The 16,256-nt window shown below is 45.0% G+C and overlaps 1 protein-coding gene across 1 annotated transcript; it reads left to right on the top strand.

Annotated features, from left to right (window-relative positions):
- Positions 1–2,110: 2,110 nt before the first annotated feature.
- Positions 2,111–16,094, top strand: MRPL58 (mitochondrial ribosomal protein L58). Its single transcript, XM_088482698.1, has 6 exons — positions 2,111–2,373; positions 4,001–4,034; positions 5,649–5,708; positions 7,478–7,560; positions 8,362–8,531; positions 15,477–16,094. The coding sequence occupies exons 1-6, from the start codon at positions 2,242–2,244 to the stop codon at positions 15,559–15,561; spliced, it is 564 nt and encodes a 187-aa protein (XP_088338824.1). The 5' UTR covers positions 2,111–2,241; the 3' UTR covers positions 15,562–16,094.
- Positions 16,095–16,256: the final 162 nt, after the last annotated feature.

Genomic DNA, 16,256 nt, shown 5'->3' with positions numbered 1-16,256 from the left:
GGAGTGCGCATTGTCAACGGCATAGCCGGTACACATTGGACGATATGTCCGATCCACCGGATCGGATGACATGTCGTCTAGTGTGTACCTGGCTTTACACTGTAGGGTAAATGTACTTGCCAGGTTCCCACCAATGCCTGCAAGTCACAGGCTATTATATTACATTTACCCCGTGGCTCTATTTATAGAGGCTCTTTACATGGCTGATTTTATTATAACTTTTTTTATTACAACTATATTAGAGTGAACCACATGTCAAATCTATTTTTTTTTTCCAAAAGGAGGTACCAATTTATTATAATGAAATTGCACTATGGCAACAGATATATAAATAGAGGCACCATTTGATGTGTGGGTTTTCCCCCTCCTGGTATAGTGCTGCTTTACACATCACAAGGCAACAGTAATAATATCCCAAAAACTGTTCAGAATGTTTGGCTTCAGCAATTTCTTCTATGTTTGGACAGGTAGCCTCCTATAGTGCAAAAATTATACAATCGGAAAAACACATTAAATACACTTATAGAGTAATTGAAAGCGTCCTGCCAAGGCTCTACTAAGAGTATTACAGCACTGATATTACAAATAGAAATCGGGAGGAATATGTATTAAAGGTCGATTATTTATTTATTTAAAATCAATCAACATCGATATGTTTCTTGAGGATAAATCACATAGTTACTAATTTTTTTTTAACAAATTGTGTTAGTCAATGTGTGATTTAGCCCAAGAAACACAACATCGATGTTGAATTTAATTCGATCAAAATCGACCTTTAGTAAATATACCCCCTGGATTATTATAGGCATTGGCCATGGTATAGGAATTGACATTGCATTTCAGTGTTTAACACCATCAATGTTTTTCTTGTGATGGTAGTGTTTTTACCATTCGCTGGTGACATCCTAAGGCAGCCGCCATCGAATGGTGTAGAAGCAATGACCATTTAATGTTAAATTACAACTGAATTCAGCTGTTTAACATCGAGAACATCTGCGAGTAGCTATTGCGTGTGCATACATGTTCCTTTGCGCATATGCAAAACAACGCAATGGTTCTTTACTGAAAATATTTTGAAGCATCGCATCAATAGTTTAGATGGTAGAAGACCAGCCATCATTTGATGGGGGTATTCCGTTTCCATCCCTGCCATGGTATTCGGTGCCGATAAAAGGCATAAAATAGAAATGAGAAGGCATTGCAGAGCGGGATGATGGGGAAGATTGATGATGGTAAGGTGGCAGTGGGAGAGAGATGAGGGAGGGGCAGACTGGATGGACATCGATGGTCAGTGTTTGCGGACCATCAATGTTTTTCTTGTGATGTTTTTACCATTCAATGGCGGCATCCCGATGTTTGCCGCCATCGAATGGTAATGATTTCATGGTGTTCTGATGGTTCCTTTTTTTTTTTTTTTTTTAATGCTGAGAGCTACACTGTCCCTGCCGTACCCTGCAGGGTAGTGTCTAGATGCCCTTCACCGAGCGGACCATGATGTCATCAGTTACCGTCCAACGTCATTCCTTAATATACACGTGGACATAGAGGGGGAATATAAACCTGTGGTGAGCAAAGCGAGCAGACAAATTTCTTCTTTTGTTACCCTTTATGGGCATGGAAACGCACTTCTGCCCTCACTGCCAGGTCCTTAGGATGAGCGGGAAATAAGCTCAACCCTGCCTGGCTGCAACTCTCAGCAGTGGGCATCTTGCTCTGCCCCAACCCTAGTGCCATCCTATGCCAGCTGCGAAATAGGACTATTTCACATGTGCAAGAAGGGTATTTTGCGCATGCGAATATCAAATTAATAGTTCTTTCATCTAATACTTTTGATGCGATGGTTATTTACTATCACATCGAAAGATTTGATGGTGAAAGCCCAGCCATCATTTGAAGGTGAGCTTCCGATGTCCATCCCTAGGGCAGAGGTTGGGAAGAGAGGGGCTATTGACAGGCGAGGCCGTGAGGAACGTCTCTCAGCCACACGGATAATGCTGATACATGTTGAGCTGAGCTGGGGATTCCTTCTCCTCGCACATACGATGTCTCCATCCACAGCAAAGAACTCAACAAAGCAAATACAGCAGAGCAGAGCTGTACCATGTGACTCCATCGGTCACATGACTTGGTGATGTCACGCCAACATCATGAGGCACGTTAGCTGAAGGGGACTAGAGGACCAATAGCTGCTGCTCGCCCACCCTGTACACAGTCACTGAGACAGAAAGCATTGCAACCAATATGGCGGCTGCCGGTTTGCTGTCAAAATCTGCAGCGCTTCGGTCCCTCGGCACACTCGGTATCCGTTCCCACTTTCGAAGCGCATATAGTTTAGACAAGTTATACCCGGATACCGTCTGCCGGACGACGGAGGTGAGCGGGGAGGACACAGGAAGGGGAGGGGGGCTGTACAGCAGCTGTACTTACTAGGAATCTGAAGGTTGTTTCACCTAATGAGGAGACTGTGCTGTGTTGCAGAGCTGTTGTCAGTGAGCTGCATGAGGAGGAATTAGATTTGGTGTGTGACACAATCCCTAGGACAGCACCACACACTCACCTGCTCAGTGTTGTGTTCAAGTTAAGTTAAAAATGATATATGGTTAATAGCTTCTGTGGCCATATATGATCTAAAGTCTGAGCTGCCCAGAAATGCCAGTTGTAGCCTCAAGGGCCCTATTTATCAACGAGACATAATTCCTTTAGGACATTATGTCCGCTGTTTGTCACTGTATTGCTTACTCCATCTTTAGTTGGCGAGAGCGATACAGACCTGGCAGTAGCTATTCTGGCTTCAGCGAAGACTTCAGGCACTGCCGGTCCCGGCCAGGTGACATAGAAACCCATCGCTGACAGCAACAGAGCTGAAGACGCCGCTGAGTGGGATCGTTGCTGGACCTTATCGATTATTCATTAGTATAACTGTGATACTAAACAAAATATGCTGCTGGTATTTAGGTACATTCTTAAATGGGGACCTATGTATAATGTCCAATTGTAAAGCACAATGGAACATGCTGGTGATATAAGTAAATGTTAATAATTCTGTTTTTCTCCTACATGCATGTGCTACTTTTCCTAGGCTTTGCTCCCTGTCTTGTAAGCACACCGTCGCATTGGCCCAAGTTACCACTTTGTTCACATACTAAGTATATTTATTAAACACATTTTTTAGGGACCTATGTATTAGTAATTGCAGAACTGCTGTGATTATTAAGGATCCGTATCGACGGCGGAAATTTTTATTTTTAATGAAATTATCCATGCTATGTACTAAGGGAAACACTCAGGGACAGCTGTTGCGGTAACCACTGTCACTGCAAATTATATCCCCAGCATTTTGTAAGCATCTGACACCGGCCTGGGGCTGCTGTAGTGAGATTGGAAGATCTCTCTCCTGCTTGTAAGTCTCCATATGCAAAAAAGCAGTTTACATTTGAAGCCCACCATGAAATGATGGCTTGGCTTCTTCTAATGAAACTTTCGATGTGATGGTAACTAACAATCGCATCAAAAGAACTTGATGTAAAAAAACATGATTAACGCATGCTGGAAAAACCCTGCTGCGCAATAGCACCCCACGGCTGTTCCCAATGTTAAACCGCTGCATTCAGCTGTATTTTAACATCGCATAACCATCGCTTCCTCACCATTTGATGGCGGCTACCAACGGAAAGTCGCCATGAAATAGTGAAAACACTATCATCGAAAGGAAATATCAATGGTTGTGAAACATCAGAAGCCAATGTCCATTCTTAGTGTAAACTAACAGGACCAAACTTAGGTACATAGGGCTCAGATCGTAGTCTCCATTGATAATAATGGGGGCTGCAATCTGCAGTGCTAATTAGCAGTCTATCAGAGATTTCTGTGAAATCTCCTGCATTGTGCATTACTACAGTTTTTACATAATTTTATGATAAAAAGCTTGATAAATAGGCCCCTTAAGAACTTGCATTTATCTTCATATAATTGCTATATATTATTCTTATTACTATTACAGGAGAAAATAGAGCATCACAAAGACCTTCCCATTGGTAAGTAGATTATAAAAGAGTTCCTGTGATAAGATACATGTCTGTTCTGTAACATTCAGACAGTAATCTGTTATTAACTTCCTTAGTGTACACTGGTGCACCTGGATTGTCTGCCAGTCTTGCATCAAAACTCGCATCTGCAAACTTAGGCGCACTTGTATGTTGATTCCATACTTAAGATACAGTCTTACTATGCCATCACCTAGACATGCTCTTGTTGGGAAGTGGTAAAATCCCTTCAGTGTGGGAAGCTGCTCTTCTTCTTTTTTTTTTTTTTTTTTTTTTTATTTTGTATACATCTGCGCAATTTTGGGATTCATCATCTTTTGTATTATTGATCACCTAGACATCCACAAATCTATTCATCTCTTGCCATAAACATATGTGATTTGGCAGAGATTTAGTTGCCCAGTGTGGCCAAAGCTGACTTTTCACTGGTTTGTGAACATTTTGCACTTCGTACATAACCTCCAGAGAGTCTTATTGATAAGAGTGTATTTGTTCTTCTAGATTTAGAGTTAGATTGTCTTAACATATGCAGGATATTCTTATTCAAAACTCCAAAATATACCAACATGTTTAAGAAACAAGCATATCCCATTAAAGTTGTTTTGAATCGTGTGTCAGTTTGCACCATACAAGAATAATCATATTTTTGGCTGAAATGTTCTCCAAAGATCAGATTTCATTCTTATGAATATTATGAAACTGATGTCTTTTGGGGTCAATTCAGAGTTACACAAAAGTTGGCCACATTTACACCTTCATTGTGTGCATGGAACTAAATACAGATATTCCCCCGTATGCTGAGTTGTCTGCATCTTTAAGACTTCACTGCCCCTATTCATGTGCTTGGTTTCATGGTTGTCATCGTGGTGCACTTGCCCCCCAGCCCTGTCTCTGGTGACACTCTGCATAGACCTCAGTTCTTTTCATATGCCCTCACTAAACGTGCCCCGCGTGTGATCGCCCATTTAACTGCAAATGGAGATGTGACTGAGATGCGTACAAGTTAGAATCGCCCATAGATGCGTCTGTTTGGCTATTAAGCATGCGCAGTGCTAAAAAAAACCTGCTAGGTCCATCCGCAAAACTGAATTTCATGCAACTTAGGGCAGGATTTCATTAGCTTCAGGTAAAAGGTTGGTAGTCTTGGGCTTTAACACCCAGGGCTATTCAATTTAAATTTTCTTTCCGGGGTAAATTACCAGCTAACACGCTTTAACCCGTAGGATCTGGGATAAGTTCCTGGAGCTATTGGTCAACACATTTGCGGCACCCACGATCATGGCATTTAACAGGGATTTCTGGTCAAGATTCCTCAGGCTCAAACTGAAATCTGTGTTAACTACAGATCACGGGCTGCTGGGGGCTATAAGTGAATATCCCTGGCAGATCAATTAACCCACAGTAATTAATCGCGGCTAATTGAATACGACCCTATATGTGCTTCCGTCTCTAACACTGCAGTGTAATACAGACTTTATAGATTCTCACAGCAGGTCACATTTGCTTAGTGGTTATCTATAAATGAGATTAGGCCACCTGCACAGTCAGATTGTAGGAGGTTGTTGTGTTTTTTCTTTTAAACGTTAATAAACTGTGTACTTTCAGATCGTTTGAGCATTTCGTACAGCAAGAGTAGTGGTCCCGGAGGTCAGAACGTCAACAAAGGTAAAAACACATATGGTGAAGAGAAGGAATAACTGCAAACATTGCATGTTTATGGGAGATGATATGCACAGCTATAGAATGGTTCAAATCACTCTAAAACTATTGCTAATTTACTATAAAGCAGCTTTGACGTACCCCTACTCACTAGGGCACTTGGGATAAAGAAAATATTTCACTGCTTCTTAATAAAGATCTCTACAGGGAGTGATTCTCAGGGATAAATTTACTAAAGTGAGAGCTTTTAGAAGTGGAGATGTTGCCCGTAACAACCAATAAGATTCTAGCTATTATCTTCTAGAAGGTGCTAGTTAAATGTTAAGTAGGATCTGATTGGTTGCTATGGGCAACATCTCCACTTCTACAAACTCCCATCCCTAAGTATCTGTTCATATTCTGTATATTGCATCTCTTTTATTTAAGGGTAACACTTCTAGTCAACTCAGTTATATTATGAGTAAGCCCACCATGCCTCTGTGAAAGATTACTTGTAACAGTCACAAATATGTATACTGCAATGTTTATAGAAGTTATTAGCTGTTACCTGCGGCCCATGATGAAATTGCTTCTCTTAATTTGATGTGTTCTAGATGTATTGCTTTGTATAGGGGCCCTGTCGCTGGAGTGGCACAGGTGACCAGCAGCGCTATACAGACTGCTGGCAGCAGTGCCTTCACCCACCACACACCAATGTCTTGGTGACACACCTATCTCTTGCATTGATGATGCCAATAAATTATGTTTTTGTTATTGCTCAGCTCTAACTTGACGGATCGAGATGAAACGTGCAGGTTATTTCTAGGAGTTTCCACTATAAAATGATGCAGTTTTTATGAAAACTGGTGCAGTAGTTTTGTGCCAACTTGTAACAATCAGACAGGGACAACATTCTTGTTATATCAGTATAGATAACAGTAACTTTTGTAATGGATAAGACTGCAGTAAATACACATAAGATCTTCCCGGAAAAATGGAAGTAGCGAAATTAAAAATGAAATTATTTTACTTAAAATTGAAACGGGCCCGATTCAGGAATCTACAATACGGATATTTACGTAGTTCAGCAGTTATCTGTAACCTGCGTATGGGTGCAGCAACTTTTTACTCGAGTTGTGATTGTCAGTGAGCGTTAGGGGGAGGTATCGGGGAGTGGTATGTTGCAACTATTTTCGGGGCATAACGCAACCAGTGTCTGATCCCGTACGCAGTGAAAGTGGCTCCAGTGTCTGTTCCCGCATCCATTCTGAGTGGACATAGTGGTAGTGATAATTGAATGATCTGCAATCGATGCTGCTCCTTGTACGCAGATGCTTGAATTTGCAAAGCTGCAGGCAGAAGTCTCAATACTTTCCTTTGTCATCTGTGATATTTGCATATTTTCGCACAGCAGCTGCGTTCATCGCAGCTGTGATAGCGTTAGCTTACAGCTCTGAATCAGGCCCAACATGGTCAACACATAAAGGCAAAGGACAATATGGTTCAGTAGGATTTTAAAAAGATTTCAGGAAGGCCATAAGCGCCACAAGCTGGAGTATGATTTTGTTGTTAAATGTTAGGATATTACACTACCACATTAATTTATCTTTACCAAAGTACCAAGATAATCTGTTTAGTAAGTATGGATTTTATTTGCGGTGTTCTGTTGTGTTTTTTTACTTTCCTCTAGTTTAAATGTATTTGTACTAAATGTTCTATTATTTCCTTAATGCTAAACCTACTATGTGTATTTTAAATGTTTGTTGGTTTTTTGTTTTTCCGTTTTGTTCAAACAGTCAACACGAAGGCTGAAGTTCGTTTTCACTTATCCTCAGCTGACTGGATCCCAGAAGATATCAGGCAGAACATTTCTGTACAGGTATCAAAATCTCCCATTGAGTCTGTGTTCCTCTCTTTTAGGATGTACTGTTTAGACGGACAGTCTGTGAATGGCATGCTACAGCGCATGATAGTAGGGATCATTGATTGCTACACAATACTAGAATGTTTGATGGCTATTGGTCCTGGTTCACATTCAATTAGCCACTTTCTGTAAATGTGATTTTTCAACTGCAATCCAGTTTTCCTCCCAGAATCAAAGATAAAAACGAATAGTAAATGATGATATTTCAACATATAAAAAATTGCTATAAAAACCTGAGTGTGATCACCAGCACTTTATTCTCTAGTGAGAGTTATCATGTGTTGGAGTGTGCACGCATGAGGATTTCTTTATAATAGTCTTCAACACTGCTCACTGTCATTTCTAAATGGAAAAAGGTATCTACAAAATAGATATTGGGCCACTATAAAATATTAGTGTTATTAATATATATATAGGTAAATGACTTGTATAAAAGTACAGATATGTAAGAAGAATAATAGGGGCGCTGTTGATATGCTGCTGAATTTAAAAATCAATCTATTAAACATTTAAGCCTGTTATGTTGATTCCCTCCTTTGTTAGTTACCCTCCCCATCTTTTTTTTTTTTTATCCCCAACCCTCATATATTACTCCTTACTGTTTTATATTTTATATCGCTGCTATTTACATTTATTTTTCCATGGTCCCTTCTCTCTCTCACACTGTTCCACTGACTACTAATGCTCTGCTCCAGTGTCCTCTCTCATATCTAACATTCGTAGATTCCACTTTGTGTGTGTTTCTGTGCTTTTTAGTATAAAAATCGCATTAATCGAAGTGGAGAGCTAATTGTAGTATCAGAAGTGAGTCGGTACCAGATGCGCAACCTGGCAGACTGTCTGGATAAAATCCGAGATATGATTTCTGAAGCCAGCCAGAAGCCAAAGCCTGAAACCAAGGACGATATTAAACTTCGGCAAATCAGGTACAATTGTGCTTTGCCCTCATATATGAGCTGAGTATTCTTATCTCCAGAAATGTCGCTATGGGGTGCCTAAACCGCTGAATGAGTAAAAAAAAAACCCACACTCAGCCTCCACTGACATGGCTATGAAGTTACTCATTGCGTGCTGTGTCCTAAATCTTTTGTCACTGACTTTGCTCAATGATAACACATCTGTATGTAGCAGACTTTTATTTCTATATATTCTTGATAAAAAAAAATAATAATAATCTGGACACATTACAGATTACCTGCTTCTGCTGCTATTCATTTACAAGTTCCTCAAAAAGTACACTATCCAACACCACTAGCACTGAAATAGGTAAACTGGGTCAATATTTCATGTAATCCAATACAAAACTGGCTAAAACAAGAGATATGGTAAGACCTTACCTTTGTTATCTCTGTTTCTACGAAGTCCATAGGGTCCACAGGGTTGACCTTGGGGTATAGCTGGATCTGGGTCCACGGGCACCACGCAGTTAAAGCTTTTGCTGCTCCCAGGATGCACTTGGGTCCATCCTCCTCTATACCCCGCCCCCGAGCCACAGGCACCTCAGTTGGTAAGCAGCCAAGGCCAGAGGAGGAGACTAAACAGAGAGAAGGAAGACTGGAACACACAAGAAACCATACTCACAGAAATGGGAGACGGAAAACCGGTGGCAAGCCACACAGCCCATATGAAGCCAGGTGCGTCAGGGCGGGTGCCCTGTGGACCCTATGGACTTCGTAGAAACAGATAACAAAGGTAAGTTCTTACCATATCTCGTTTTCTACTTCAGGGTCCATAGGGGGTCCACAGGGTTGACCTTGGGGATGTCCCAAAGCAGTTCAACTAAGGGCGGGGACGCTCCTGTGCAGAAAGGAGAACCCGGCGCCCGAAGGATGCATCCTGAGAGGCAAAGGTGTCAAACGCATAGAACCTCAAAAACGTCTGAATGGAAGACCAGGTGGCCGCCTTGCATAGCTGAACAGCAGAGACGCCACGTCTAGCAGCCCAAGAAGGACCCACAGAATGAGTGGAATGAGCCTTAACAGAGGCTGGCACAGGTAAACCCTCCTGTGCATAAGCCTCACATATAATCGAACAAAGCCAACGGGCTAACGTTTGTTTGTTGGCAGGCCAACCCCTCCTGTGAAAACCAAAGAGGACAAACAATGAATTAGACTTCCTAACGGAAGCAGTCCGGTCCACATAAATTCTGAGAGCACGGACTACATCCAAAGAAGAAAGATCAGGTGACTGAAAAGCTGGCACAACAAGTTCCTGATTGATGTGGAACTTCGAAACCACTGTAGGCAAAAACTCAGGACGAGTGCGAAGCACTGCTCTATCCTTGTGAAAAATCAGAAAAGGGGAACGACAGGAAAGCGTCCCCAATTCTGACACCCTCCTGACCGAAACTATTGCAAGGAGGCTCAAAAGGAGGACCCTGCAGGACCCGAAGAACCACAACAAGGAGCCACAGGAGGCACAAAGGGAGGCTGGATTCGGAGAAAACCTTGGAAAAAAGTGTGAACATCTGGCAGTGTAGCGATACTTCGTTGGAACCACACAGACAGCGCGGACACATGAACCTTCAGGGAGGCAAGGTGTAAGCCTAGGTTCAAACCTGATTGAAGAAATTCCAAGATCCTAGAAACTCGGAACACCTGAGGATCATAGTTTCTGGACTCACACCACTGAAAGTAAGTGCGCCACACCCTGTGGTAAATCCATGCGGAAGCAGACTTGCGTGCCCTGAGCATGGTACTAATAACCGAACCCGAGAAGCCCCGAGACCTTAAGACGGCGTGGCTCTTGAGACAGCTGTCTTAAGGTCTCGGGGCTTCTCTGGTTCGGTTATTAGTACCACAGCTGACCCAGATCCGGGTAAAGGCAGGGCCCTTGAGACAATAGGTCCTGACGCTGAGGAAGAAGGTACGGAGCGTCGATGGAGAGGCTCCTCAGATCGGAGTACCAAGGACGTCTGGGCCACTCTGGAGCCACCAGCACGAGCGTGCCGCCGTCCTGCTTGAATTTTCGGAGGACCCGAGGTAACAGGGATATCGAAGGAAAGATACGCCACTTGAAACGTCCATTTCACCGAAAGCGCGTCTACCAGACATGCGCCTGCGTCTCTTGTGCTTGACCCGTAAATGGGCAACTTGTGATTGTGATGGGAGGCCATCAAGTCCAGCTCCGGCAGCCCCCATCTGATCACGAGTAGCTGAAACATTCCCCAGGATGCACGTCGTGACGGCTGAGGAAGTCCGCCTCCCAATTAAGGACTCCGGGGATGAAGACCACCGAGATTGCTGGAATGTGGCACTCCGCCCAAGCAAGGATGCAGCCCGACTGCGAGTTCCTCCCTGGTGGTTGATGTACACCACGTGGTGGCGTTGTCGGACTGAACTTGAACCGCCCTTCCTTGAAGAGTGGTGCCGGACGACTGCGGGGCCCTGTACACAGGCCGCAGTTCCAGGATGTTGATGGGGAGAAGTGCTTCTTCCGCAGTCCAACGTCCCTGAAGTAACAACGAGCCTGTCACTGCCCCCCAACACTGGAGACTGGCATCTTTTGTGAGCAGGACACAGTCTGGGATCCATAAGGGGCGCCCCTCGACCAGATGAGCTGAAGCCACCAAGCCAAAGACTGCCGAACCTCCAGGGACAACACAAGCATCTGAGAGCGGATCCGGTGAGGTAACCCGTTCCATTCAGATAGAATCAGCTCCTGCAGGGGCCTGGAATGGAACTGGACAAATTCCACCATGTCGAATGCCGAAACCATGGAAGCCAGAACACTCATTGCCGAATGGACCGACAGGCGGCAGCTGCTCAGGCAACTGTGTATCCGCAGCTGTAGGGAGGAGATCTTTTCCGGAGTCAGGAAGATCCTTTGCTGATGAGAATCTAGCAGGGCTCCCAAATGAACCATCCGCTGTGATGGAATCATGGAGGACTTTCTCCAATTTATCAACCACCCGTGCGCTTGCAGACAAGCGATCGTCAGGTGGAGATGTTGAAGCAGTACCTTCGGAGAGCTCGCCAGCAAAAGGAGGTCATCTAGATACGGCAGCAGCATTCTGGCTCCGAAGATGTACGGCCATGATCGCCATCACTTTGGTGAATACCCTTGGTGCCGTGGAGAGGCCAAAGGGTAGCGCCCGAAACTGATAGTGATGTTGTAGGATAGCGAACCTCAGATACCGCTGGTGCGAAGGTGCTATCGGAACATGGAGGTAGGCTTCCTGGATATCCAGGGAGACCATGTAATCCCCAGGTTCCATCGCCAGAATGATGGAACCGTAACTTTTCCATCCTGAATTTGGGAACTCTGAGGAACTTGTTCAAAGACTTCAAATTGAGGATAGGGCGATGAGAACCATTGGGTTTCTGCACCAGAAACCGTAGAGTAGTACCCCGTCCCTCGTTCTGACTGAGGAACGGGAACAATGACCCCTGCTTTCAGCAAGGACTCTATAGCTTCCTGAATCTGCAAAGCTTTGGTTTTGTCCTGAGAAGGACTCGTGCAGAAAAACTGGTGGGGTGGTCTGTGCCGAAAGGACAGGGCGTACCCCTGGGAGACCACTTCTCGAACCCAGGCATCCGTGGTGGTATTGTGCCAGCACTGGGCAAATTGAAGAAGTCGGCCTCCCACTCTGGGGTCCCACAGAGGAAGGCCCGTCCCATCAGGCAGAAGGTTTATCTTCCTGCTTGGAAGAAGGGCGCCTAGCACTCCAGGCCTGCTTCTTGGGCTTAGAGGCGGCCTTGGTCCCCGACTGCCTCGGGATGAACTGACCTTTTGCCTTACCCTGAACCCGAAAGGCAGAGCGCCTCACCTTAGCAGGTGCTGAAGCCCAAGGGAGGAAGGCTGACTTGGATTTAGCCAGAGTATCACTATTTTGTCCAAGTCTGGACCAAATAGAAACTCCCCATTAAAAGGTAAGGCCTCCAGGCCCTTTTTTAGAGTCTGCGGCAGCTCTCCAGGACCGTAGCCATAAGGACCGACGAGCAGACACGGCTGCAGCCGAAACCCTAGAGGTCAGCAGGCTGGCATCTAACGATGCTTCCCCAATGTAGGAAGCCGCATCCCTCATCTGTCCTATTAACGCTCTCTGGATATCCGGAGCATTGTCTGGAAAAGTATCCTCTAATGCGTTGGCCCAGCTCTCAACGGCTTTAGCCACCCAAGAGATGGCCATGGACGGATGGGCCACTGCCCCTGAGAGAGAGTAGATAGACTTTAAACAAGTTTCCACTTTCTTGTCCGTGGGATCCTTCAGAGAGGAGATAGACGGTAATGGCAAAGTAGCGCTTTTAATAATTAAGCGGGTGACATGGGAATCCACCGCAGGTGGGGTTTCCCATTTCCTGCAATGAGCCTTAGGAAAAGGATAGTTGGATGCCAACCGTTTCTGTGGTTGGAATCTCTTACTGGGCGACTGCCAGGCCCCCGCCATATGATCCGTCAATTGGTCAGACAGGGGAAAAACATTCGAAGTTACCTTAGCCTTTTTAAAATTAGGATACTTCGACCTAGGAGCCGGTGCATCCTCCTCTATGTGAAGGATGGCCCGCACCACCCTAACCAATGCCGGCACATTAATGGAGGACTTAGTCTCCACTTCCTAGGCCATGGCATCCGAGTCAGAGTCCTCATGTACTTCTCCGTCATCTGAAGACAAGTCCGTGTCCGTTAACTGCGCAGCCAGTGAAGCTGTAACTGGGCGCATGGACGCCTTTGGGGGCATGTCCCTTTGTAACATCGACTGAAAAGCTGAAGACGAGGCCACCAGACTCTGAACAGAGCTGGAGAGTATATCCACCCAAGGTGGAGGAACCGCCTGAGGATACCCCTGAAATGGTACCATGGACTGCTGCGTCACTGAGGGAGACTGTACATACACAGGCAACCCCGAATAAGGACCCACAGTCTGAGACCCGGGGGGAGACTGCATTAAATGCGGAATACCCGGGGAATGGGGGATGGTAGGCTGGGGCAACGCCCTAGTAGGGACTGCAGTCGGGAGCGCTAAACTGTCCACAATTGACGCCAGCACCTGCGAAAACATCGCCCAAGGAGGATCCTGCGATGTAGGGGGTTTAGAGGGGCCAGGCACTAGCTCGCACCGCCCGCACAGACCATCCTGTGATAAATCCTCCCTATCAACCCCTGCAGAACAGCGTCTGCAGGAAAACAACACAAGCTCCTCATCAGACATGACACAATAAATCTTCAATAAATATGTATCACCAAGAAGAGGTGAGGCGTATAACACCTGCGCACTCCCAAGTATGCAACACAAACAGCCCACAATATGTTCCTGAGTAGCACACAACTGTATGTGACTGACCTCACAAATACTTTGTTTTATGTAAGTGAGGATACAGAAAGACGCCCCTCCCCCACACACCTGCGGGCCGTAGGAGAAGGAAAGGGATAGGTATAAGGCGACAGTCAGCAGGAAATTGGCACATACTATGCAAGAAGAGAATACTCTCACTGCACCTTTCACTACAATCAACCTCCCAGATTCAGTGTCTGGGAGGGCTATAGTGCTGCGAACACAGTCCTTTTGCAGGGGAGAGGTACGCAGGGGGACCGGTCCATGCACCGCCTGGGAGATCTGCGTTTGCCACAAGAAGATGGCCGCCGGAGAGCTCTGAGAAGGAGTGGCTGGTGGAGGAACAGCTCAGCGACACCAGCACGCATGAGAGAAGGCGCGCTGAGCTGAGGGGAGGAACCACTAAACCATGGAAGGCTGCCTCCCCTGGCTAGTGATTAACCCCAGGGACGCTGGTTCCCTTCCAGCAATTATTCCCTGGTGGTCCAGCGGTCACGCGGGGTATTCCTAAAGAGGGGGAGCCCGCCGCCGCTACTAGCACCACCGGTCTGTCCCCAGAGACCGGCGGTGAGAGACTACCTGTCCCCGTAGAATCCGGCAGCAGTCTGTGGGAGGTCCCAGAGCCCTGCTAGTACTGAGTCCGGGGCCCCGCTGCGATCCCCAGATCAGTACTGGCGTCGCAGCGCCAGCGGGGTTGTTGGAGCGGCAGCGTGGATGTCCAGATGGACAGTCTGATGCTGCCGCTCTGAAGAAGTAAAAATAAATAAACTCTTCATTTAAAAAATAATCTTAGGGGCTGCATATGCAGCCCCACTGCGCCAGGGTGACCCGATTCCGGCCGGGCACCAACTAAAACTGAGGTGCCTGTGGCTCGGGGGCGGGGTATAGAGGAGGATGGATCCAAGTGCATCCTGGGAGCAGCAAAAGCTTTAACTGCGTGGTGCCCGTGGATCCAGATCCAGCTATACCCCAAGGTCAAGGTCAACCCTATGGACCCTGAAGTAGAAAATTAGATTAATATAAAATTGCATTATTAAATTGTTATATTCCATTTCCCACATCTTATTATTGGATTGATAAAGTAAATACAGCATAATTTGTGAGTTGATACAGGGTAGAACTATTTAATCGTTCAGCTAGCTGGATTCGATAAATATGAGTTGCACATTAGCAGTTATTCTTTCTCTCCTGAGTCCGTCACATAAATATGTTCATTTTATTTATGAACATTAAGTCCCACTGACAGGGAAGGGTAGATCCTGTAGGACAGGGGAGATGGATGCAGTATGTGTGGAGAGGAAGATGAGCCAAAACAGACATCATGCTTACTCAAGCAAAATCAGAATAATATATAAATGTTAATTATTCAATAATGTAAGTTAATCCACTATCATTAAGGAACTTAATTGTTTTGAACTTACTACTACGGTATGGTGGCTGAGATCTCATGTGGCATAAACTGCAATGGAACAGATATAAGAGAAGATTAATGGCACCCGAATGAGTAGTTCTAGTAGGCATTGTGTAGAACTCTTGGTGGGAAACCATAGCAACACAAAAGCTATCAATAACTTTTTTTTTTCCTTCTTTCTTCCAGGTTTGAAAACATGAACCGTGAACGCCTGCGTCAAAAGAAAATCCATTCTAGCATGAAACAGTCTCGGCATATTAGCCTGGACTGACTAGTGCCAACATAAGTTGTTAAGAGATGGACACAAAACCCCCAGCTTGTGACAAAACAGCAATGAAGTCACCAATTGTACACAAGCCTAAAGTTTTATTACCATATGATGCATAAAGCCGGGTACACACTAGATGATGTGTGTACCCAGCGACGACAGATGCAACGGCACGATATGATTTATTGGGTGGTCCGTACATACTGCATGATCTGGTGTACAACCGCCCGCTACATCGTTTTCCTGTCACATCTAGAAGCATGGTGTCGGCCACCGGATCTTGAGATCTGTCTGAATATGCAATTAACTAAGCACGGGAGTGCGCAATAGTGCGTACACACTGGACGATTTGTCGTTGTGATTCACCTCAAAACGAAAACTCCTCCAATATATCGTCTAGTGTATACCCAGCTTTAGACTTACTGGGTAATAAAACGGCATGGCTTGTGGTAGCTGCTACTTGGAGCAGGATAACAACTCTTCTTTTTTTTTTCTTTTATAACTGGCAAATGATTTAATAAATCTCTGTTCATAGACTGGTGTTCAGATTGTTAATAGAAGGTTTGACATGCACAAGGTTTATAGGCTAAAGATACGATCTTATAAATGAATCATGAAAGATAAAAATATGGTAGTGACATCACATCTACAAATTACTACCCCCGATTTAGTTGTTTCTAAAAACTCACACTCGTAGA

This window comes from Taudactylus pleione, unplaced genomic scaffold (assembly GCF_031769625.1).
Source record: "Taudactylus pleione unplaced genomic scaffold, aTauple2 ptg000290l, whole genome shotgun sequence".
NCBI classification, from domain to species: domain Eukaryota; kingdom Metazoa; phylum Chordata; class Amphibia; order Anura; family Myobatrachidae; genus Taudactylus; species Taudactylus pleione.
This window is presented reverse-complemented; position numbering and strand designations above follow the sequence as displayed.